Genomic DNA, 23547 nt, shown 5'->3' on the forward strand with positions numbered 1-23547 from the left:
ACATACACATATATATATACACATACACATATATATATACACATACACATATATATATATACATATACACATACACATACATATACACATATACACATATATACATATACACATACATACATATACACATACATATACACATACACATACATATACACACATACACATACACACACACACATATATAGATACATACATATACACACACACACACACACACACACATATATAGATACATACATATACACACACACACACACACACACATATATAGATACATACATATATACACACACACACACACACACACACACACACAGACAGACAGATATAGATATAGATAGATTAACACATTGTTTTTTTTTTTTCAGTCCTGCTGCTAACGGGAAATCAAATATTTGGTAGAAGAGCCATAATCTCACCTGTCATCTTCATCTGGCAGACCAGGTGCACATACTCTTTTTTGTTTTCCTCTGTAACCAGGATATTGGCTCCATTTGGCTTGAGGTCTCTCACTTCACACACTCCAAACTCCTGGACCTACACAGACAGAGCAAATGCAGGCTTTCAGTATGACTCATTCAGCTTAATATTTCACTGCTAGCCACATATAATATCCATTAACAGTATTTTAAGACCATCAGATTGCAAATTACATATTTGCAGCACTTATTGTACGACAGCAAAAAGCATTTGGGATTCAAACCCTCCAGGCTCTATCCCAGTTTCATCAGTGAAGAAGATGCAACATGAGAACCAATTTGTCACTTGAAGCTAATTAAATTGCTCAGAGAACAGACACCAACCTCTGTGCTGAATGTCAGCTCATAGCCCAGCGTGGACACATTATTCTCCAACAAGTACACCAAACCCTGGAAAAACGGGTAGTCCTCGCTCTCCATGTCTGTGTACCTGGCAAGACCACATCCATATCATGTACATGTTCAAGAAAAAGTCACATTTAGTGCAGTTAGAACACAACGTAGGAAAATTAGGATACTTGGCTGTAACTGCCAGTGGCTGAAATACCTGACACTCTTGCCCAGAATGTGCTTGTAGAAGCTGCGGGTGAAGTAGCACTCCAATAACCGGTTATCATACACTGCCTTGGCCACCACACGACCCACAAACTTGAAGTAGCTGAGGTGGTTGGGGTTGCAGTGGGATGAGGGGTTGATGGTGTAGGTGACACGGTCACCTGGCGAAGTGCGAAACAGGGCGTACATGGCGTTGAACATCTCCCGGGAGATGATCATGTACCATTCCCTCAGCAGGCCACCAGCATCCTGGCCCTCCTCCCCTTCAAACACAATGTATCTGTAATGGAAAGAGAGCAGAGTGTGACTCCGGTTGAGTGGTTCTCAATTGGGAGGATACGCAGGTGGATAGAGGGACAATGGAGCCTTACAGCCTATTCTTCATGTCCTCTGGGCTTTTGCGATGCAGCTCCCTGTAGGAGTCCTCAAACACGTGATCTCTCCTCACATGAACAGCCATGTCCTCCTTCCTAAGACCTTCATCCAGTCGCTCCAACTCCTGACGGAAGTACCTGTAGAGGTGGCCAGAAAGTCAGTAATTAAAAAAACAAAACAATAACTGTTTATTAGATAGTGGAAGGTAGACGTGTAAGATAATGCCCCTTACTTTCTCTTAACGTCAAAGTCCAGGATGCGTATGTAGTCAACCAGTACTGCAAAAGGCCCATCAGCCAAGTGAGTGGTGGACTGGCGCAGGATCTGGTTAAGCACTGTGCGGTGAGTTTCTACAGGGAAGAGCAGCGAGTCCTGTTAGACACTGCAACATCAGAACAAAAGCTTTAACATTCTCCTTCCTTAAATCTTTCAGGCTCACCGGCAAAGCGGAGGAACTTCTGCGTATCCGGTGGAAGGTTTGAAGAGATATGCATGGAGGATGGTTCCCTGGAGAAGAACGGGTCTAGGGATGAGGGCGTGGCAGGTGTGAGGGGTGCCGGCGACAGCGGTGGAGGCTCATCCTTGATGTGAGAAAGCTGGCTCTCCCGGGTGTCCCTCACCGGAGGTTTGCTTTCTCGCTCCGTGGCATGGACTAGGAAGAAGGCCTCCACAGCAGGCTGGAGAACTGGGCAAACAAAGAAAACATCATTATGGGAAGAAATCAGCCAACCGTACTCTTTCAACAGACAATAATACCACAGCATAAAGAAATGCATTTCTTAAGAAGGATTCCGCGTACCCAGTACGGCATGCTGGTCATGGGACTCCTCCAGCTCTTTCAGGCACTCCCCAAGCATGTCCCATAGCTCATCCAACAACAGCTGCTCGCTGAGCAGCGGTAGGTCTGGCAGTCTCTCCTCACTCTCCGACTGTCCGTTTCCGTCCTCATCTGACAAAGAATTTAAATATTGACTGAACCATGTACACGTGTTATGCTGTCAACTGTGACTAGAGTAGTCAATTTACAGCCAAATAAAAAACAGTTTGTGTTGGTGAATAAGTCTATATTCTGTAGACTGTCTATGTTAACATGACTTGAGTTATTACTGGCACTATCAGAGAAGGGTAGACACATTGTGCTCACTGGATGTGAAGGTCATTTACTGACAAAACAAAGAACAGCAAATCAGCAGGTGTTTTAAATTGTCATTAAAGGTAGCAAGTCCTACCCAGAGGTGCAGGGTCCTGGTCTAGAGGAGAAGGCTGGTCCACGTCCATTGGAGAATCATCTCTCTGGGCAGCCTGGGCTTCTGACATCGACTGTCCTTCAGACTACAGAAAACAAACCAGGAAGGACCAGAGAGACAGAGTCACAGGGTGAACAACAGGGAGACGCATGGAATAACGAATGAGTGGCATTTGTTTATTGCTTAGAAACCATCTTGAATGATGTTGCCATGCATAATGACATTTCCGTGATCCACTGAGAGGAGGGGAACTTTGAACCGAGTATGGAAGGAAGGAGGGCCAAAAGCATGAAGCCATGCCAGCCAGCAAACAGACAGAATAAGTGGAACAGATCAAACAGTTTGGAGCAGGCAGCACTCATTCATATTTAGATCATTTCAACAGTTGAACATATCAATGCAAAGACAAGATGCAGTCGTCTCTGGCACATCTTTCTTTCTGCTAATGGAGCTGCCAGTGTTCATCATGGCAGCAGCTGTCACTGTGCATTAACCAGAGATATGGTGAATGGTGACTGCACACCGCATTGTGTTGTCACACAAAGACACAACACAATAGAAAAGGTTTAACTTTCAGCTTTCAAATGGTCTCCTACTGTCAGTGTGTGCAGTGTGCGAGTACGAGTACGCCTGCCGTCAGTGCAGCCCATGCTAACCGTGGAAGCAGCAGCCGTGCCAGCAGGGGGAGCAGCACCAGTGGGGGCATGGGGGGCCGCCACTGACGATCCGGCAGCAGCGGCAACAGCAGCAGAGGCAGATGAGGCGGTGGGTGGGGGGGCCTGTTGGAGCCGGCGTGCCCGCTGACCCTCTCTCACCATCTGGATGATGGCGTCAGCCTCGGCCTCTAGTTGACGCACCGCAGCTTGGATACTGCTGGCTGAGCCTAAACTAGTGGAGCCTGGCCAATGGCAGAGGGAGGAGAAGGTTGTCTCACTTGATACATCATCGGGATATTGTACGCATACAAGAAAAACTGTGTATGCAACGTCTTCTTACCTAATCGTCCCGTCTGCTTGGCTTTCTTGTTGGCGCGCCGTGTGTCCTCACGGAGCTGGATGATGACCTGCAGCACTCGCAGGAAGAACTTCTGCGTCGACGTCTTGGAGGTCAGTGAGCTCATACAGGGTAGCTGGAGCTCTCGTCCCCCGAGTGTACGTTTTTGTGCAGCCACAATGACCACACTCTCCGAGCCGTCAAACCTGTGCCCCAGCCAACAAACGCATACCAGGTAAAGGAAATTGTAGTTGTGACATTTACTTTCATGCAAAACCAGATTCCTAAGGGGACTACTCGGGCCAATTTAACTACACTTTAGGTTAAACAGAATAGGTCTACCACAGTCTCTCTTGCATGCGTGTTGACAACGTAAAGTCAACGGGGGGGGGCCCGGCACCATCACTGGCTTACCTGCTAGACATCTTGCCCTTGAGTCTGCCTGAGAGGGAGGTATCCTCAGGAGGGGCATCCGGGGAATGTGAATCAGCTTGTGCCCGTCTCTGCTGCTCCAAGTTGTATTCTCGAAGTTCGGCCAGCAATGTGCCTGAGAGAGAGAAAACGTTAACCAGTAAAGTTGCAGTTTACATCAACGTCTGTGTAAAATATTTGATCCTTTAAGACATTTGTGTCGAGTTGTCGTAATTAGCACATGAATTTGTGAGTCATAGCCAAAAATGTTTTTTTCTTCCTCAGTCACATATATGTGATATATCACATATATTCTAAGTTGGACTAAACTGATTAGCCAGGTGTGGAGGCATAAACAATGTGTGTAAAGAGAAAACTGTATTTGCTTAAATAGGAGCAAAAGAAACTAGCGTCTGTGTAGTCGTCCAGCACTGACCGATCTGTTTGCAAAGAGTGTATCCGAGGTGTCTGGCTCCACTGAGCAGCAGTCTCAGCACAGTGTCTCTGGTGGCGCCATCTCCTCGAGATAACTGCAGCAGGATGTTGGCTGCATCCTCTAGACCCTCTTCTGAACATGAGTGAGATGTCAACACCTTGTGAGAAGGAGGAAAAGGATTATTAGAAAAAATCCTCGAAGGGATTATTAATAAAATTGCATAAATGTAAGAAACGCACGAGATCAATTGCCCTGTGTCCAAAACAATGAAAAGGAGTAGATGATCTTGTCAATACTTCTTAAGAGCTCCCAAGCAAAAGGGCCTGTTTGCATTCGTACAATTGTGTCGATATATAATATATGCTGGATGACTGGATTAACTGATCCGTCTGGCTACAGAAAATACACATGTCCAGGTTGTAAGGCTGAAATAATTGCCGTTGTCGTTTCTTAACTCTGAAGATGTGCACTGATGTGGCTTCTCTGAAACTGTTCAACCATATTTATTTACTTTTGCATTCTTTTAATCTTGTAGGTTATACACTTATTTCTCCTCATCATAGAAAGATACAAAACAAGTGCAAGCCCAGAGCCACAATCCAAACATGCCTCTCAACTTAGTTTTAAAACTTGCTTCTCTCTATCCCTTAAGTTTGCAAAATTGGATTGCCCCAATAAATGCTTAAGATTAATTAATATCTTGAAAATAAATAGTTTGATGCAAAGTTACATATTTCTATGCAGTATTGGAAATTCACAAACATTGCATAATGACAGTATGCATGACAACATATGATGTTTTCTCCCCATACCTCCACAGAGAGTTGCAGCTGTTTCTCCGTGAGTCCACTGGAGGCCATCTTGTTGTCACACTCTGTGCTGCTAGTAGCGCCCCTCAGTTTTCCTGTTTTGACAAAATGGCCCAGAAACATACACATTACTATTTTCTACTGAACTTAACGTTACACCGTAAAATCTGAATGAATTGATGACATCTTATCTTGGAATAAATGAACACTACCTGCAGAGGTTATTCCAGTGGACGTGGGTATAGAGATGGTTGTAGAGGATGTCTGGGAGGCTGCTAGACTCGTCCCTGAGGATGTACCCTGGACTACAGCTCCCACAGAGGCCCCTAAGACCGTCACAGTAGGCTGGATTGAGCCCGCTGACACTGTGCCTTGTGTTGTGATTTGGGCTGTGACTCCTGAGCTGGATGCCGTACTGGGGATGGCAGCCTGTGGGGTTGGGTGCCCAGCAGGCACCTCGGTGGCCTTGTTGTCAGGTAGGGCAATGGATATGAGGGAGAGCAGACGCAGAAGCTTTTCAGTGAGCAAGGAGCTCCGTCTGATTACAGGGTGGGACAGCATGTTCATCAGCTGGCCTAGAGGAGAGGTCTCCAGGCTTAACTGAGCCCCCTCGGCCTCGGCACTGCTCCCCAGAGGCACCGTCTTCATAGAGGCTTTGCCCTTGCGGCTGACATTCATGTTGTCCAGCTTGACCAGAAGGTCCCAAAAATCAGTGGAGATTCCCAGAGACTGGAGGGTAGCGGCGGTGGAGCCGAAGGAGTTCTGGGTGTTGGAGGCATTGGAGCTGGGGTTACTTAGAGATCCAGTCCTGGAGGCCCCACCTCCACCCCCTCCCACAGAGGTGATTGAACAAAGACGAGCGTCCAGGTCGGACGAAGATGTTAATAGATCCTTGCAGCGCTGCTGAGTGAAGTGGCTGGGGAACACCTGCAGGGACAGAAACAAAATTAAAAGGACCTAAATTATTAAAATTCAATTGACTTTAAAAAAAAAAATTGCAACATACAATAAATGATGAATCAGATGTAGATGAAGATAGAAGGACTCTCACCTTTGCTAGCTGGATGAGTGTGTCCAAAACATGTCGACAGACCACTGGAGCAGCTTGTGGGTGGATGTGGACGGTTGAACCTCCACCTCCAGCACATGCGACTCCCGCCGCAGTGCCTGACACTCCTGCCAGAGCTCCAGTTCCTGTTGAACCTCCAGCTGAGTGGCGGTCAGCATGCTTCCTACCCGATGCTCGCTGAATCTGGAAAATGTTTGTCCGACAGCCCAGGGCTGCATCCATAGAAACAGAGAGCCAGGAAAGCTGGCTGGAGCTGCGAGACTCCACCCTGTTCAGTAGCTCTAAGGAGGAAGATGAGGATGAAGACGAGGATGAAGAGGAGAGGGAGGAGGTAGCGGACCCTTTTCCTGCACAGCCTCCCTGGGTGCTCCTCTTGCCACGAGAGTCTTCTAGACGTGTGGTCTCCACACACACCTCACTCTCGCTGCTGCGTTGGAGGATGGACAACAGGCTCCGAATGACCCAACCACGGGTCTGAGAGTGGTAGCAGAGGTTCCTGAGCACGCGGTGCAGACGGCTGGTGTTGAGCTTCGGTTCATCCACAAACAGCAAAACCAGCAGGCAGGACAAGGCCTCGTGGTCCAACAGCAACCGACCGCGCAGACGCAACAAGGAGTCCACGCTGGAACTGGATGGTCTGAGGAAACAAAACGATAACATATCGTCAGTTTGTCACAAGTGCAGTACGATTTGATCAAGACAAGTCAGAAATTTCATAAATCCCTCTTCTATTATGGCATTTCATTTTCAGAAATACGAAAAAAAATTGAATTCTCAAAACAGACCATTAGATGACAGTCTCCTCTCACCTGTGGTTTGTTCCTCCACCCATTTGAAATGTGCCTCCTCTCTGCACAGCAAGTCGAGTGTACTGGACGCCACGATTGCTCCCTAACCGACTGGTGAAGGCAGGTGAGCGCAAAATGGCTGATAGGGCTGAAGATGAGCTGTGACCGAACAACCTCTCATGCATCAGTTGCCTCTGGCGTGCTTCTTGCTCTCTACGCAACGCGGCTGCTTCAGCAGCAATGTCCGGGGGCATGACAGCCAACACGCTGTCTTCCATGTCCTCCAGGACACTACGCCGGAGCTCCGAGGGCAGCGTCTGGATGAAGGTGACTGGATCCAGAGGAGTGTCTCCTTGTGTGGGCTGTTGAGCTAGCTCCCTGCGCTGCTGCTCAGCCCGTTGCTGGGCAAGTACCTGAGACAACCGATGACATTCCCAGTTAGGAGAAATAATTATCTGCGGTTCCTTTACTTCTCAGGTAAGATTTTATATTCTAAATGTAAGAGACGTCTGCAGTCTCATTTCAGTGAAGAGTCTCTTACCTCCTCCTGGATGGCAGGTGGCAAGGCTGCCAGGAACTCAGGGCTGACCTCTGTAACCCCTGGTCCTCCCAGTACAGGTGCTGTAGTGGAAGGCAAGGTAGTGGCAGCAGGGGGACGGGAGGGTGGTCTGATGCCGAGCTGATTCTGCAGCACCTCTCGACGGATGTCCTCAGGAAGAGCTGCCAGGAAAGAGGGATCCACACCCTCTGGCAGGCTGATGCCTGCCAAAACAAACGCTGCATGAGATGTATTATTTCAGTAAGAATATGAGAAACTGCAGGAAAAGTAGGAGAGCAATCATTTTTACCTGCAAGAGGGTCCTCGTCATCATTGCTGGTGGATGGGAGGGGCTCTTCCTGGATGGCCTGAGACTGGCTGTCAGCGCTGTCACTCCTGGGCATCGTTTCCCCGGGTGATGAGACAGAAGTAGAGCTGTGAATATATAAAAACATATAAAATCAATCCGCAACATTATGTGTGACAAATTACTTAACCTATTAACACACTGTCAAATTTAAAGTAAGTCAAAGAGCAAACAAAACACTGCATTTCACCAAAAAAAAAAAAAAAAAAAAAAAAAATAAACTTAGAAAGAGTGCAATGTATTTTAAGTTCCATAACTGGATGTTCAATGAAATGCTGCAAAAAAAGCTGGGGGGAAATTATGGCTTTCAACTCCAATTTCTTTCGGACTGAAACACTTTTTATAAAACTGTATGTTATCTGGTCAAGAGATAAAGGGTACATGATACTTCATGCTACTAACCCAGTCTTTGCATCTGTTTGCCGGTCAGTCAGCCCACTCTCCACGCTGCCAGACAGCTCCTGAGACAGCTGGGTGGTCTGGGCAGGGTTAGGAGCAGCTTCTTCCTGAGTGGCAGAGGCAGGGCTGCTGGTATCCATGGGTGACCCTTCCAGCTGTGACACACCCACTATCGCAGGCTCTGAGGTCTCCACAATGTCTGGACTTAGGGAGGCTGAGGGGAAAAAGAAAAGAGTGAGAGTAAGGTTAGGGAATGTGTGAATAATGTACTGTAGCAAAGTTCCTTGGGCAATTGATTTGTATTTCAGTGTTCAGAAGACTTTATGACAGAAACTAGCTACAAGCACGGTGAACAACATTGCCATTACAGATGTGTGTCCTTACTGTTGGCCAGTCTGTATAAAGAGTTTTCAAAGTTAGTCTACCTTCCCTGCCTTCATCCAATGCTCCTCCACCTCCGACTCTCTCACCGATTGTGGGTGCCGGGGACATTTCCATCTGAGATGCCTCCGCTTCACTGTTTGGCCTGTCAGCTGCCGACAAAGGTGGAAGGCCCGCCCCTGCCAGAGCGGCCAGTGAGCTTGCATGCGACTCGGCCAGTAGCAGGTCAGTAATTGGCTGGTGGACCTGCTGACTGATTGGAGTCTCTAGGGAGACTAAGGTCTGTTCATGAGGAGCGGGCGTGGTGGGAGTGACCTCTCCAGATGGGGGAGCAGTAAGGAAGCCCTCTGAGACCCTGGGTGGGTCCAGACATGACACCGTACCACCCTGAGCCTGCTCACCCTCTGCAACATCCAGAGAGAAGAAATATGTGAAGACAGGTATGTGAAGGTAGCTTTATGCTTTCTTGAGGGGAAAAAAACTTTTGATGTGAAGTCATCTTATTTTTTTCAGTGACTAAACATGATTACATGGTTTATAAACACTAAAATGCTTGTTATGACAATACTACAGAACAATTGTTACAAGTGACTCTATGCTATGCTACCAATGCTTACTTATCAGATTGACCCAGTTATAGAAAACTGTTCCCTTTTACACAATTGCAGCCCAAACTGTTCCAACCCCTTTCAAGGTATAAATGTATGAAGCTAGCACACAAGAGAACAGCACACAGAACTGAAATGACAATATGCTGATTAGTTATTGATCATTTTCTACATAGACGACAAGGGCCTCCACTGAGGAAGGCAGTAAGTTGTATAGTTATCTCCTGACGGGGTGCACAATCCTGATCCCTAACAACAACACAACTTACTACCTCACCACAGCACAGCCTGCAATGCATACAATATACATAACGGGCAGCTTTGTACTCCAGGGATGATATGTAAATATGTGGAAGACTGTAAGACAGCAACCATTTGCAGGTTAAGAATGAGTCACTTGCAGCAGATGGAGACGCCCAGCTGGTATGGCATTACCACAGGAAAGACAGTAGACTGTATAGTTATCTCCCAGATCTGGTGTGATCCTAAAACTATACAAACTACTACCTCATCCCATAGCACGCTCGGCAGGCAGCTTGCCTCTGGGTGCCCGTCCCCGAGATGTGTTCATTACCGACAAAAGTTTTGACATGAAGACAGAAACAAAAACACAATCTATACAAATGTCAGTACCTGCAGTGTTCTCTGCACCATTAACTGTCCCCAATCCAGAACCCTATGGAAAAACAGTTAATATTATCAAACAAGTGAATACAAATGGCAAAAGATTTAAGCACTTCTCGGTTTGAACAATCCTCCTCCTACAGAGCCAAACAAACATGTATTTTCTTTGCCAACCTGCAGGCTCTGTTCCCTGGCCTGTTCTGCTCCAGAGGCCCTCCTCTCATTCTGCTTAGACTCCTCCTCCTCAGCCAGCTGCCTCCTTCTCTTCTCTCTACGCTCTTCCAGTTCCTCATCTCGCAGACTCTCCAGATGCTGCAGGATCGGCACCTTCACCACTGAAAGCACACGCAGATGTCAGTGTTCATCCTTTGTTGTGGCTGTAGCTCACAGGGTGTAACAAGTCAAATCAATGCCACTTTAGCTTAAGCCTGGTGCATGAAATTAAATGGAATTACATCATTCAATTGATTTTCTCTTTGTGAATCCCCAACCTGGCTTCTGACAGCACTTACACCCAAATGAAGGTTATTGTGTTGTGCTCCTTCGGGATTCCATTAACAAATGAGACTGAAATGAACAGTGAATACTTCTAATTACTTGGCCAACATATCCAAATTAATATTGATCAGTTTCTCAAAAATGGCAGTTCTTTCTGAAAGCACCAACAGCCGTCCACTACATGTCATCACATCATTAATGTACTTCGTGATACAATGTGTCTCCATTAAGACAAGTCTGCCGTTCGAGACCAACCTACCTGCAACACAGTCATGCATACTCTCCGCATCCAGCACTTTACACTCATCGGTCCATCTTGTTAAGGCAGTTGGAATACTAGAGAGAGTGCCTAGAGACACAAAAGGAACAACCATGTTAGGAGTTCAGGCTAATACTAAGCAAAAGACCATTACATAACAACCCATAGTGATTCTCACCTGCTTGTCCCCCAGTGCTGCTCTGCTCATGGAAAAAGTCATCCAACAACTCGTCATCAGAACGAGCGATGATGTGCACATCCTCATTACCGACCAAAAGGCGGGCCCGACCACGAGATTGCAGAGGCAGGGAGCTGGACAGCTGTAAAATGTCTGCTGCAGCGCTGGGGCCCAACAGTCTACAGAAGGGAACAGAGGAGGAGCAGACATTTTAACTAGCAGTATAACTCAAACACAGAGACACCGGTGTGACAGATGTTGCAAAAAGGATGTGTGTTTAACAAGGAAACCAAAAAACAAAACATGCTTTCACCTTTGCAAGATGAGCGGAGGGTTCGGCTGGCGGTTGCCAGGGTAGTGGACGTGGATGGTGTGTCCGCTGTTGGCAGTGAGCTGCCGCAGTGTACGCTGGCTGCGACCCATGCCCTGTGCCAGGCGGCTGCTAGTGCCGGCCACACCTAGGGTGAGGGAACCGTGGTCTGCGTGGCGCACCATCAGTGGGTGGGAGCTGGGGATGTTGCCTGGGGAGGGAGGGATGTCAGCTAATGGAAAAAACAACAGAAAACAGTAGGCAGGCATTAGGGCACAACCCCAAGAAATGTTTATGAAAATAAAGCTTAAGAAAATTCGTTTTCTGCATCATCTGTTTTTTGGGAGTTTGTAATTAACTCATTTGGGATGTCTCAAACTTTTGTAAGTGATGTGAGAAGAGCTGCTTTGGAGGAGGGCTACCCATCATTGTTGTGTGTAGTTGGAACCAGTCTTTGGAAATCAGGCTGAACAGCTTTTACGAGTATAAAGAGGTTCTGATATTTCCCACAATTTCTAACAGTTGATTAGGATATCAAAAGGAAACATTCTGCAACAAAGAAGCCAAATTGTATGTGATCATGATGAACTTAATCCAAAACCCAAATTGAGTTTTTTTTGGAGGGAGGATGGGACATTCGTACAAAAATCTAAATTTGATTAGTAAACGTTGATGAATCCTCCTGCTTACCGTTGTTGGAGAACATGTTGTCAAACTCTATGATGAGGTCATCATCCCTGTCAAACCTTTCGAAGCGGATGTGTGGTGCGGCATTGATGTCAGGGAAGTCCTCATCCAGCTCCATCTCTGAACCTTCATCATCATCATCCTCATCTCCTTCTTCATCATCCTTGAGGGGGTAAAAAAAGCAGCCATGAGTCTTAAGGCTAAGCAAGAATCAACATGCGTTTACTGAACCTCATTGCATTAACCCATACTTGATCCTCCTCCTCTTCTTCCTCCTCCTCTTCCTCTTCATCCTGACTGTCTTCATCATCATTGCTACCACTTGAATCTTCCTCCTGTGTGTGCTCCTCATCGTCTGGTTCCAGGATGTTCATGGAGTCTGATGGAAGAGAGAAACACAGAGTTCCTCACAAGAAGATCTTAAAAACTGAGAAGCCGTCAGTGAATTATTTACTCTGATAAACAGACAAAGTTCTGTTGTGCCGACGTCTTACCTTCCCGGTTGGCCTGAAGAGTGGATGTCTGGCTAATATTGGAGGGGGCCTCATCCATCAACACATCCTCTTGAGATTCATCTTCACCGCTGCGTCCCACTGACAGAACAAACAAGTGATACATCAGCTCTGGGTTTCCCTGCCTGTTTGAAATACAGGGAACTTTGATTCCAGTGTGCAATAACCCTAATTTTATAGATATGCTTTTGTATCCAGTAACTGAGGTTTAGTTGTTGTGAACACAACTACTTTCCCTTTCCCTTGCCTGTTTACCATTAATTCGAGATCCAAATCCATTAATCCAAATGAATCAAGTGGCTTACCTATTATCGTGCTGTTGACGGTGCCAGCATCTCTCTCCAGCAGCTCATCAATCAGATCCACCAATTCATTTTCTACCTGAGAGTACAGGAAATGAAAAACAAATGTCAGCCAGTCAGTAAAGAAAGGGGCACAACACCTTGGAGCTCAATAATTAACATTTTGTAAAACCCATGTTAATGTTATAGCCATTATTTTTCTCAGCCAGACGTGTGGGGAGAGCATTCGGCCGTGTGTGTGTGTGTGTGAGCATCCGTCTCTTTCCACAGCCAGTCTTGCATACAACTGGACCCATAAGGTGGTGAGTTGTGTTCATTTACGACTATGCTGAAGGACCTCTTGTGGTTGCGGGAGGGGCAATTGAGTGAGAGTGCACTCTACTGACCTCACTCTTCTAGTTACATATGTTAACGATGAGGTAATGTGGTGAGATACTTTTTGAATATCGTTTGTAATACAATGCCAATCACCTGCATAGCCTGTGTGCTGAGAACCTCTGGCTGACCAGCAATGACCACCGTGTCTCCCTCCGTCTCTCCATCCATCAGGTCGTTGTCTGTTCCCTGCACCCTGTGGTTGCCCTCCACTGGCTCGGACTCACCAGACTCTCCTGGAATAGATGCCACAAATCAGCAACGGACAAAATGGGAATCACTGGATCTAGAGTGCTGACGGTGATCTCATCTGGTGTGCATACCTTGGTCCTGAGTGTTGCTGTTGCTGTCCCTTGCAGTGCCCACAGTGTCATGTTCAGTCTTGTTCTTGCTGGAGCTTCCTTTGGCCCCAAACAGACTGCTGGGCTGGTTAACAATTCGGGACAGAGTCTCCAGAGGCTTCAAGGCAGCATTTACCGTGTTGGCCATGTTGGGACTAAAACAAATGATGTAAAGGAAGATTATGTGGTCATTTTACACAGATTTATAAAAATGAATATGTTTTGCAACGCCAACTTTATTCTTAAATCTTCTATATAGTAACTTGCAAAAATAGCATGACACACTTGCTATTTTAGTATTATCTGGTTTACTAAGCTTAAAATTGGTAAACTAGGAAAGCCAGGGTTACCCATGGCTCTGTCCCTGGGTTCCTGTTACTGCAAACAATGCAGGATTTAAAATCAACTTCTTAATATTTTTGAGGAAGCAAATAAACCAGACACATTTGTTAGACCTCAAATATCAACACAATGCTTTATCAAATGCAAACGTAACATCTTTTGGTTCCAAGATAATATCACAGGCACCCTTAAACTGAATAATCTGCAGATCACACGTTGTGATGCCGTGTCCTGAACTACTACTATCCAAATTGTAAAATGAAATGAATATGATTAAATCATATACCTGGACAAATCCAAGCTGTGAGGCACACGGGCCAGATCGTTGACCAGTCCTTTCTTAAGAAAGAGCCGTATGATATTGTTCATGCCATTGTGTTGCGTCTTGGCTGCTGCTGTGCTATAGAAACTGGACGTTGAGGGACATGATTCCATGATGGTGCTGATGATGCACATCACCGCCTGAAGCCTGTGGAAAAGATGTGTGAGGACAAAGAGTGAAAATGGGAGTGCGGGTTTGTTCAGAAGAGTTAAAGCGTCAATATCAGGTTGGTTTACTTATGTTCTTTGTTGCTTACCTGGCATGTTTTTCAGGACCTTCTGTCATTGCTAGTGCTCGACTAAGGGCAGCCTTCACCTCATTGACCAGGGCCACCTGGGCATCAGTGCCCGTGCCGGCAGCTGCCAGGCTGGCTAGGAAGAGACGTGCCAAGGCTGGGGTGTCCTTGTCCTCCAAATTCTGGGTGTGGGGCAGTAAGTGGTCGAGCACAAAGGCAAGAACACTACAGTCCTGTTGGGAGATAGCGAGGTCAAAGCAAGTTAAGAGGAAATAAGTGTGTGTGAAAGTCTGACAAGATTTAGTTCATTACCCACCTCCTTAATAAGCTCAGACTGTCCAGCAGTGTAGCAGTAGGAGGCGATTAGAGTGGCGATGCCCACGTAGGAGCGCACTAATTCAGCCAGCAGTCTCAGGATGGTGGAGGTAGGCATTAGAGGCTTGCTGGCCTTTACCTTAGCTGCTTTACCCTCCTCTGAGCTGGTACTCTTCTCTCCCTCCTGCTCTTTCTTTTCCTCCCGCATCTCTTCTGGTGTGGATGCTGAGGAAGTTGTGGCAGCAAAATAAGAAGAAAAAAAGAACATGCAGGAACATTTTTTGTTCTTAAATTTTATTTTATTTTTTATTTTAAAAAAGAACTTCACAAGTTGAAGATTTTAGTCATGCTTTCATGGATCCATATAGGAAAGTCTATCTTTTTTTTAACAAAGTCAACAGCCGAATTAAGGGATCTGCTAAAGTCAAGGAATGGGAAACCACTACGGAGAGCTGTTAATGCCATGCCCCCTGAGGGGCGTACTCGCACTGAAATAAAAATGTTGCAGAGTCAAACAGGATGAACATTATTTTGACTGTTGGCATTCAGACTTCTTCATGCCATATAGTGCTTTACCATAAACAACAAATGGTAACAACAACACAGACAATCAAACAATGTGATGACGGTTAACAGTGTCTGATATGTGCAGTTACTTTGCACAAATATTCTTGCATACTTAAAAAAAAGAAGAAAAAAAAAGACTCACCTTCTCCTTGTGGTGTGCCAGACTGGGATGACTCGGCCACGCCTCCATCAGCAGAAAACACTTGAGCCTGAGAGGAAGAGACAATATTCTATTATTAACTGGGGAGATGACACATCTCTTGATTTAATACAGGACAACTTGCCATTGAAACTCACATTAATATGGAATGCAGACTGGGAGTCAAAGTCGCTGCCCTGCCGGGTGAGTCTGTACTGCTGATAAACGTCATCCCCAACGTCCTGCAATATCTGGCACAGGTCTGGTCCACCAGGCACCGCTGCTGCACGTTCTTCTGGACGTTCAGCTGTGCCACACACAAAACACACAAACTTAGCTGAAACGTTCAAATTACTATTTCCAGCTGTCAGGATCTTATGAACATGTCTTACGTTCTTCAGGAGCATGGTAGGCAGCCAGAGCATTGAGCATGTCATAGATGACTTCCTTGATGGTGTCAGGGATAGTGGGTAAGGGGGACAGCTTCAGAGGAGTGGTCTTAACCAGCTGCACAGCATTGGGCCCCTTGATCCGAAGGTTCTCAAACTCGTCATCGGAGGCTGTAGAAAAGAGATGGAGTATGAGCTTACCAGGTTTAAAAAAAAATGCAGACACGACTAGATAGCTAAATTAATCTATCAATACCATTTACAGATTCAGATTAATTCTTTATTGACCTCTGTAGAGGAAAAAAAAAAAAAAAAAAAAAAAGTATAACAAGAACACCAGCGTATTTCAGTGTAAAGTACTATTAACGTCAACTCTATTTTAAGTTATCACACCTGTGCCAGCTCCCCGGGGTGCAGGCAGAGCAATGCGAACACAGTTGCTGGCGGTTTCAGCGAAGCAGTCGGGGTTACGGCAGGCGGCAGGGCCCAGGACGCGGAGGATATAATTGATTTCTCTGGATCCAAGGCTGCCTGACACCACTCCTGATGTGGTGCTACCTGCTCCGCTGGTCACGGCGGACCTCACCACCTATGGCAAAAGATTGTTGAGGAATTTGTTAATGGTATCAAAAGACTTATTTTAAATACTTATATTATTATTCAGAAATATCATCCAGAGTATAGGAATAGACCAACCTTCTCCATGGTGTGCCGCAGCGTGGCCGGATCTTCTATGATGTGTCTGAACAGCAGTGTAACAAGCGGGGTGAAGCCATTGAAGCCGGAGCTCTGAGTCAGCCCCAAAATCATCCGTGTGCTCTTCAGCTCAGCAAACATCATAGCGTAGTGGTGATTGCGTGTGAGACGCAAGCACAGACGCAATGTGGCGTGGAGTGTGTCTGGGTCCACAGGAACGCTAATCATACTGACACAGGCACGAATAAGAACGGTGGTCATGTCCTCCGTCAGGCCTTGTACAACAATATCAGTGCTCTGAGAGTTATCCGACTCCAAGGAAGATGAGGGGCCAGACGTGGTCTCCTTCAGCTGGCTGGAATCATCCTTAGGAACACTCATCTCCACTGCTGCTCCTGAGTCCAGGTCAGTCTGGGTTTCCTCTGCTTTGCTCCGGTCTCCCTCTTCTCTCTCGGAGTCAGTAATGCTACCAGTCTTGGCAGGCTTCGGCATGCGCGGCACTCTCTGGACAGTCAACATCACCGGCCTCCTGTTACCAGTCTCTTCGTTTACCTGAGAAACAGAAAAGTTTTGAATTAAGCAAAGGAACGCAGCAAACTCTAAAATAACTAACTATAAAAGTCCATGGATTCACTGGCCGTGGAGAAAGCGTTTGTGTATACCTGCACCATGGTGTTAAACTGCACAGTGTATCTCCGGCGTCCAGCTGTGAAGCGGACACTGCTCTCCCCGGCCCTCCACGCCGAGTCAATGGTGCTGTTGTTTGATGCACTGTAGCTGCACCAGCGGCCTGAGCGGTCATCAAACCATCGCCAGTTATTCCCATTGGGTTGCAGATACTAAAGAGGAGCCAAGAGAGAACTCATTAACTGTACAAAAGAGGTGCACAATATACAAAAACATTACTATAATTAATGCATTAATGTCTTCTTCACTTTAAGGTTTCAGCTGCTGAAAGTGAAGCGGATTGTAACTACTTTATATACTTAATTAGGCTATATACACTACTTAATAATAGATCATAATTTAGTTGATTTATATTTCGTATTGGGAATATGAAGTAGCTAGCAATTAATAGTCAAAAAAATGTAGTTAAGTTAAAAGTGCAATATTTCCTTCTGAGATGCAACGGATTTTAAGTACAAACCCACTTAGAATGGAAATACTCACAAAAAGGTAAAGTACATCAAAACTGATGAATGTACATATGAATGTATGTATGCGTCTTCGTTTACTCTATTGATGAACTCGTAGTGCATGGTTGCTTTTACCTGTGCTTGTACTTCAGTATCTAACTTTACAATTGTAATCTTTATTTGTGCTTTGGTTTAATGAAGTTGACTTGTACCTTGTTCATTTGTTCCCTGCGCTTTGAAGATACAGCCATCTTCTCATAGAAGTCAATGATCAACAGTACTGGCGTGATCCATCTGCAGAAAGAAGAAGTCGTTTTTTATGCTCCAATACAAATTCACAACACAAACAAATTAGGGTGAAGAGCTGGTGTAACATTTGCAAGTAAAGATAAGTATGTCTGGCTGTGCGACACTCACTTGGGTGTCTGGATGTCTTTCTGTTCTTTAGCAGCTTGCAGACAAGGCTGCACAACTTCGAGGAGCTTGATCAGCAAGTCAAGAATCCCACTGTTCTCCACGACTCTGGCACCCAACAGCTTCAGTTCCTACCGAAACAGAGACAAACGAATGTTTAGGATAAGTGTAGATAAACAACAATGACAAAAACAAATGCCTCAACCAAGTTATGATTTCAAACTCACAATAGTCAATGAGTGTGTTTCTGTTACCTCAAACAGCAACGTGAGCAGCAGAATTCGTGTTGCAAGCTTGGACGCTTGGGGAAGTGTGGCCATCTGTCTGGTCCACTCAGACACAGTCTTTGTGTCGCTGGTAGTCAGGGGCTCAGCCGCCTTGATGAGAACGTCTGCTGCCTCCCACACCTACACAACATGAACACAATCAGGCTGGAGCAAGAACGCTTCTATTGCAAACGCTGGACTTTTAAAGAGGTTTCTCTCACTTGTAATAAATCATAAAACAAACATACATAATGGCTTACAAAGCTTCATTTGCATTCAAGACGTGTTAGGTACTACGCTAACGCTGAAACGCCTAAGAATTAAATTACAAAGACAAATTGTATTAACTGAATGCAAATCTGCATCCGTCAGATGTCTCTCTCAACTTTCCATTTAAATAAAGAAGAATGACCTCATCTTCTACGTCCCCTAAATCATTCGATCATCAGTGATCCTAGAACAGTGCATGCATTTGGGTAGTCGTTTGTGTTTGGGCGCTCTGCAGTCTACCAAGTGTTTAGACTGAAAAGGTTTAAACTGTGATTTGTCAGTCCATAGTATGTTCCGCTGATATTCTGTAATCTTATTTCAATACAGGTAACCCTACACTAACCTTCCATTTCTATTGTGATGTCATAAGCAACACACCTTAATATTCCAGCTTGTTGTAGGCAGTATTGTGCACTTGACACTGAAACTGTTTCTATTTAAATCTGCAACACATTTTGATGCTAAAATTCCAGTTTCCTTTGCCAATGACTGGTGATTTCTTCTATTCTTATTTAGGTATTGCTCAGAGGGATCTCTGTCTCGTTCTGCCCTGTCAGTCGGGTCGACCATTGTACATATAGAGCAGTCCTCTGAGCCATCTGACTGTAACAAATCAAGCAGTGTAAACCTGCATTTATCCACTGACCTGGTGGACAACCTGGCCGAGGATGAGCTCTCTGTACTCCGGGCCACTCCTCTTAATGGCGGTCATCAAAAGGTCACACAGTCGGTAGACTGTGTCAGGCAGCTCATCCAGGAGGTGGAAGCAGCCCGGCAGCATGGAGTCAGTGAAGGTATGCAGCTCCTTGGGGTCCAGTGGCTCAGCCTCCATGAAGCGCTCCAAGCAGCGGGCCTCCTCCTCCTCGGCCCGCTCCCTGGCTCTCCGGTCGTCCTCCTCACGCCGACGTGCGGCTTCCTGATACACACACAGAAACAATCTCATTAGCTGCTCAGCTAATAGGCCAAGTTATTCATTATTGATGTTTCATTTTTAGTAACAGACTTCATGTTATTTGAGCAGTGAGGGTGACGCACCTCAGGAGAATCAGACCGCTGCTCCATGCTGACCTCTTGCCCAAGTGACATGGCAATGGCTCTCATCATCTGGTCCTCTTCAGACATAGTCAGGTCCTGGACAGAACAAGGGGAACAATTTCAGCTGCCTGAATTTGACTTAAAGTCTTTTCAGACCAAACGCAGATAAATCACACGAGAGATCTACCTCCAACAGCAAATCAACACCAAAGCCGATCAATACACTCGATCAATACATTTTCTTCCGACATCAATTTCATAATCTCGTTGATACCGTCACACAACAACGGGGATATTGATTGATCGATCTTTTTGGTCTCGCAAAATAGTGCCCTCTTTGACGAACAAAATGATACTAATATTTATTATAATATTATGAAGACAATGAACATAAAGACAATATTTGGGGGAAGTATAGCAGTAGAACTTGCTTGTGATGGTGAGTAGAGGGGTAAACATCCTTTGTTGTCATGGTCACATATAGAGAATCATTTATTTCCAAGTGCATTAGCTTACGTTGTGATATTGACATTATTTGAGTCAGAAGTTACATGTAGTACTTGTGAAAGGTATACTCTAAAACCTGGCCATACAGGATAGTGACAGCATATCAATTACGCCGTTATTATAATCGTTACCAGCCATGGAAGCATATGAGCTCACTGTCTGTCTTCGAGAAACCTGACCGTGAATATTCTGTATTTTTGTTTATCCCCCCCCCCCCCGCTTTGTCGTCTGTGTGAAAAGGCATTTATGAAAGTTACAAAAGATGCGAGTGCGTTTCTGTCAAGGAAGACTTACCCTTACTGCTCCACCAAGAAGTGGAGGAGGGTGAGTTAGAAGGTACTCCGTGGCCTGCTCCATGGTGCTGGTGTTCAGTAGGGCCTCCATGGCATGCTCTCTTGAGAAACCCATATCCATCAGCTAAAACACCAAACAAAGAGGTGAAGAAGCATTTTTTACCAGAGTTACCAGAGATGGCGACAAGAGTAAAGACCAAATATAAATAAGGGGGGGATTATGAGGCTCAAATGATAATGACATATAGTGAGGGGAACGTCAGACACCTGCTATCATTAAGGAGGACGAGGAGACATTCTTCCGCTCACTCCACATCTTCCATTTTTTTTGGAATAATGAGTGCACACCACCTTTATAATGTTTATAAAACCGCTTCTGTCACAACACTATCCTGATATTTGAAAATAAAAAAATAAAAATAATCCTCTCCGAAATGCTCTTTCCCTTTTCAATCCTACCTCTCCAACCTCTCTATTCTTTACTGCTTCCCTCTCTCCTCAAAAAGTCTCCCACTCTCCCTGATGGCTCTTATACCTGCTGGAGCTGCTCCTGGCGGACCTGTTCGTTCCTCTCCCTCTCTCTGCACCTTCCCTGTTATAAAACAAATGGTGGCCCAGGATTCAGTGCATACAGAATATGGGTCAGGAAGCTTGGTAAATAAAGCACCTCTGTCTTAGTATGTTGCTTACAGGGCCATACAGATAGTGCCAATATACAATTATGTAGTTATGTGCTGTCAAAACCTCCTGCAGTAGTGGCACAGCAAGTCATGAAAATAATGAGGCTACAGCAACAAATCACAGCCTGTATGCAGAATACATTGTCAAACTGCATACAAAAAAAAAAAAAATTAGAATTTAAGAAATACATACAATTTGTCACCAGTTGTTCCTGGACTATTAGGCCATCATTATGAAACCTGGTTCTAAACGGGAACCGATAAGACAGTAGCAAATACCTGGAGCATCGATAAGGTCCAGAGATAAGGGTTCTGCTATCGGTACGTCAGAAGTTACGGAGTGAGATATCCGCCCAAAAAAGCAAACCTCCGCTCTCTGTCTCTGTGCCTGTCTCTGCATGAGGGGCAGAGTCGTGCTTTATTCTGACACGCACGCACGCACGCGCACGCGCACGCACACGCACACGCACACGCGCACGCACCCCGACTCCGGCTCGGTATAGTGAGAGACACACATCATGGCAGAGAGAAAAATAAGATCGAAAGTGTGGCTACATTTTACTCGAGTAGATCCTGATAACTATCGTTGTCTTAAATGCAATAAAACTCTCACAAGACAGACAGGCAATACCAGCAATTTAAAACAACACGCAAAACAGAAATGTGCAGAAATGCACCGTTTGACTGTTTGGTGAGCAGCCATCCATTCTCGTCCACTGCAGGTAACATTAGCAATGCCATACGAAGTTTGATAATAATAAAAGGCTAATAAATAACAGCTGATTGCTTAGCTGCGACTGTATTTTAAGGATTTTATTTACTTTTTGTAGATTGTCGGGCTGAGGCAGTTATTAGAATATTGTTTAATTTTATTTGTTGATTTATTTACATTTGTTGATGGCATTGAAATTGTTTAGTCTACAATAGTGAGTTATTTAAACATTGCTGCTGTTGCTGATCAAGAATAACTGTTTATATACGAATAATAAAGCAATGTTGATCTGTTTCGTTAAAATCCTAACGATACCCATTTGACAACGTGTTTACAAACAACATTAAAGCTACCACAAGGAAACTTTCTTTTTGGGTTGACTTTGGCAGTCCCTGTGGAGGAAAGTGGTAATATTTATGAGCAGCAGATTTCCTTTAGAAAACCTCTTATTTTACTGCAGCAGGGTCTGACAGTCTTTCCCACATACCTGTGTAAGCTGGGCCTGGTTAACCTGGGGCTCACGGCGGGGGGTAGAAGTGGTTATATCCTCAGTTGTTCCAGTTCCTCCTCCTGTTCCTGATCCTCCTCCTGTTCCTGATCCTCCTCCTGTTCCTGATCCTCCTCCACCGCCGCTGCCTTCTCCACCGCCGCTGCCTCCTCCGCCTCCTCCTCCTCCTCCTCCTGCTGCTGGTGCTGCTGGCACTGCAGGTGCTGTTCCAGCCGCGGCTGGTGCCTCTCCACCTGTTGTCGATGCTCCAGTGGCTCCACTGGGTGCCAAAGAAACAGTGGAGGCCGCCTCGTCATCCGGGCGCACCGCCCCCTCTCTCTCCTTGGTCAGGCGCTCCTGAATTACAGGCTCCCCTCTCAGTATGTGGCAGAGGATGGCTAGCATTGATTCAGCCATCCGGCCTCCATACACCTTCAGTGGCTTTCTGTTCCACAGACTGCGAATGCAACTGAATGCAGCCTTGATTAAGAAGAGTGTGTTACAATAATAAAGCACTAACATATGTTTATAGCAAATCCTCCGACTCTCATCCCTAATTTGAAAATGCTAACAAACCATACAGCTTATACAAGAATGCATATAGAGAATGGTGCATTTCAACAGGGTTTGAGTAGCATGTTTACCATGTTCACAAGGAGTCCAAATGAACCAACTACTGCTGTGAACACTGTACTGCCTGTCCAAATGAGCTTTTGTTCCCAAAATTCTCAGAAGTTATAATATACATTAAATATGATCAACACATATTGCGCTGTTTAGTCAGATTTCTGCTCACTTGTGAAAGACTTCTCCGAGCCTAGATGGGTACCGCCGAATTAGTTAACCTTACACATCATTGTTATTATGCACCCCCGGGAGTAGTAGTCAATGACTACTTAAAATGCAGCAATTATGAAAGCCCTACTGCGGTGTTATTTATGTTCATAACTTCTGAAATTTGCAGAAGTCATTTTTCTTTTTCTGCGTATCCTTTTCTTGTTCTTTTCTCTACATGGTATTAAAATGCAGAAATGCAACAACAGAGAACAATCATTTTTGCTAAGAGAGCAGGAAGAATCTTATGGTGTCCATCTTTTCTTATTTCCCTGGCAACTGTGCTCTCACAAGCTTACCCACTTCAATGCCACACATAATGTATAATTGACTTCCCATGTGGACAAAAGGCAAACCCAAAAGA

The 23547-nt window shown here is 45.4% G+C and overlaps 1 protein-coding gene across 12 annotated transcripts in view; it reads right to left on the reverse strand.

Moving 5' to 3' along the window:
* huwe1 (HECT, UBA and WWE domain containing E3 ubiquitin protein ligase 1) overlaps nucleotides 1-23547 on the reverse strand; it is a 58551-nt gene that overhangs the window by 17191 nt on the left and 17813 nt on the right. For 6 of the 12 annotated variants that reach the window (XM_031844565.1, XM_031844568.1, XM_031844561.1 and 3 more), the window contains 48 exons: nucleotides 22350-22829; nucleotides 21006-21062; nucleotides 20472-20594; nucleotides 19671-19766; nucleotides 19282-19551; nucleotides 18354-18506; nucleotides 18103-18230; nucleotides 17898-17979; nucleotides 17212-17388; nucleotides 16550-17101; nucleotides 16247-16442; nucleotides 15857-16024; nucleotides 15623-15771; nucleotides 15468-15534; nucleotides 14760-14983; nucleotides 14465-14676; nucleotides 14173-14355; nucleotides 13527-13699; nucleotides 13300-13439; nucleotides 12832-12907; nucleotides 12509-12607; nucleotides 12266-12393; nucleotides 12018-12177; nucleotides 11331-11559; nucleotides 11018-11196; nucleotides 10840-10929; nucleotides 10257-10417; nucleotides 10092-10134; nucleotides 8895-9254; nucleotides 8473-8683; nucleotides 8014-8138; nucleotides 7707-7942; nucleotides 7187-7578; nucleotides 6360-7014; nucleotides 5521-6235; nucleotides 5312-5403; nucleotides 4500-4656; nucleotides 4067-4199; nucleotides 3656-3870; nucleotides 3316-3557; nucleotides 2642-2744; nucleotides 2212-2361; nucleotides 1852-2097; nucleotides 1645-1762; nucleotides 1409-1549; nucleotides 1030-1317; nucleotides 807-912; nucleotides 423-540 (listed from right to left, as the gene is read on the reverse strand). In XM_031844565.1, coding sequence (XP_031700425.1) covers nucleotides 423-540; nucleotides 807-912; nucleotides 1030-1317; nucleotides 1409-1549; nucleotides 1645-1762; nucleotides 1852-2097; nucleotides 2212-2361; nucleotides 2642-2744; nucleotides 3316-3557; nucleotides 3656-3870; nucleotides 4067-4199; nucleotides 4500-4656; nucleotides 5312-5403; nucleotides 5521-6235; nucleotides 6360-7014; nucleotides 7187-7578; nucleotides 7707-7942; nucleotides 8014-8138; nucleotides 8473-8683; nucleotides 8895-9254; nucleotides 10092-10134; nucleotides 10257-10417; nucleotides 10840-10929; nucleotides 11018-11196; nucleotides 11331-11559; nucleotides 12018-12177; nucleotides 12266-12393; nucleotides 12509-12607; nucleotides 12832-12907; nucleotides 13300-13439; nucleotides 13527-13699; nucleotides 14173-14355; nucleotides 14465-14676; nucleotides 14760-14983; nucleotides 15468-15534; nucleotides 15623-15771; nucleotides 15857-16024; nucleotides 16247-16442; nucleotides 16550-17101; nucleotides 17212-17388; nucleotides 17898-17979; nucleotides 18103-18230; nucleotides 18354-18506; nucleotides 19282-19551; nucleotides 19671-19766; nucleotides 20472-20594; nucleotides 21006-21062; nucleotides 22350-22829 — 9598 coding nt within the window. The remainder of the gene's footprint in view (nucleotides 1-422; nucleotides 541-806; nucleotides 913-1029; nucleotides 1318-1408; nucleotides 1550-1644; nucleotides 1763-1851; nucleotides 2098-2211; nucleotides 2362-2641; nucleotides 2745-3315; nucleotides 3558-3655; nucleotides 3871-4066; nucleotides 4200-4499; nucleotides 4657-5311; nucleotides 5404-5520; nucleotides 6236-6359; nucleotides 7015-7186; nucleotides 7579-7706; nucleotides 7943-8013; nucleotides 8139-8472; nucleotides 8684-8894; nucleotides 9255-10091; nucleotides 10135-10256; nucleotides 10418-10839; nucleotides 10930-11017; nucleotides 11197-11330; nucleotides 11560-12017; nucleotides 12178-12265; nucleotides 12394-12508; nucleotides 12608-12831; nucleotides 12908-13299; nucleotides 13440-13526; nucleotides 13700-14172; nucleotides 14356-14464; nucleotides 14677-14759; nucleotides 14984-15467; nucleotides 15535-15622; nucleotides 15772-15856; nucleotides 16025-16246; nucleotides 16443-16549; nucleotides 17102-17211; nucleotides 17389-17897; nucleotides 17980-18102; nucleotides 18231-18353; nucleotides 18507-19281; nucleotides 19552-19670; nucleotides 19767-20471; nucleotides 20595-21005; nucleotides 21063-22349; nucleotides 22830-23547) is intronic. The other 6 variants (XM_031844569.1, XM_031844567.1, XM_031844566.1 and 3 more) reach the window with 6 other exon arrangements.

The sequence above is a fragment of the Anarrhichthys ocellatus genome, unplaced genomic scaffold (genome assembly GCF_004355925.1).
Source record: "Anarrhichthys ocellatus isolate YVR2014 unplaced genomic scaffold, GSC_Weel_1.0 scaffold5, whole genome shotgun sequence".
Classification (NCBI taxonomy): domain Eukaryota; kingdom Metazoa; phylum Chordata; class Actinopteri; order Perciformes; family Anarhichadidae; genus Anarrhichthys; species Anarrhichthys ocellatus.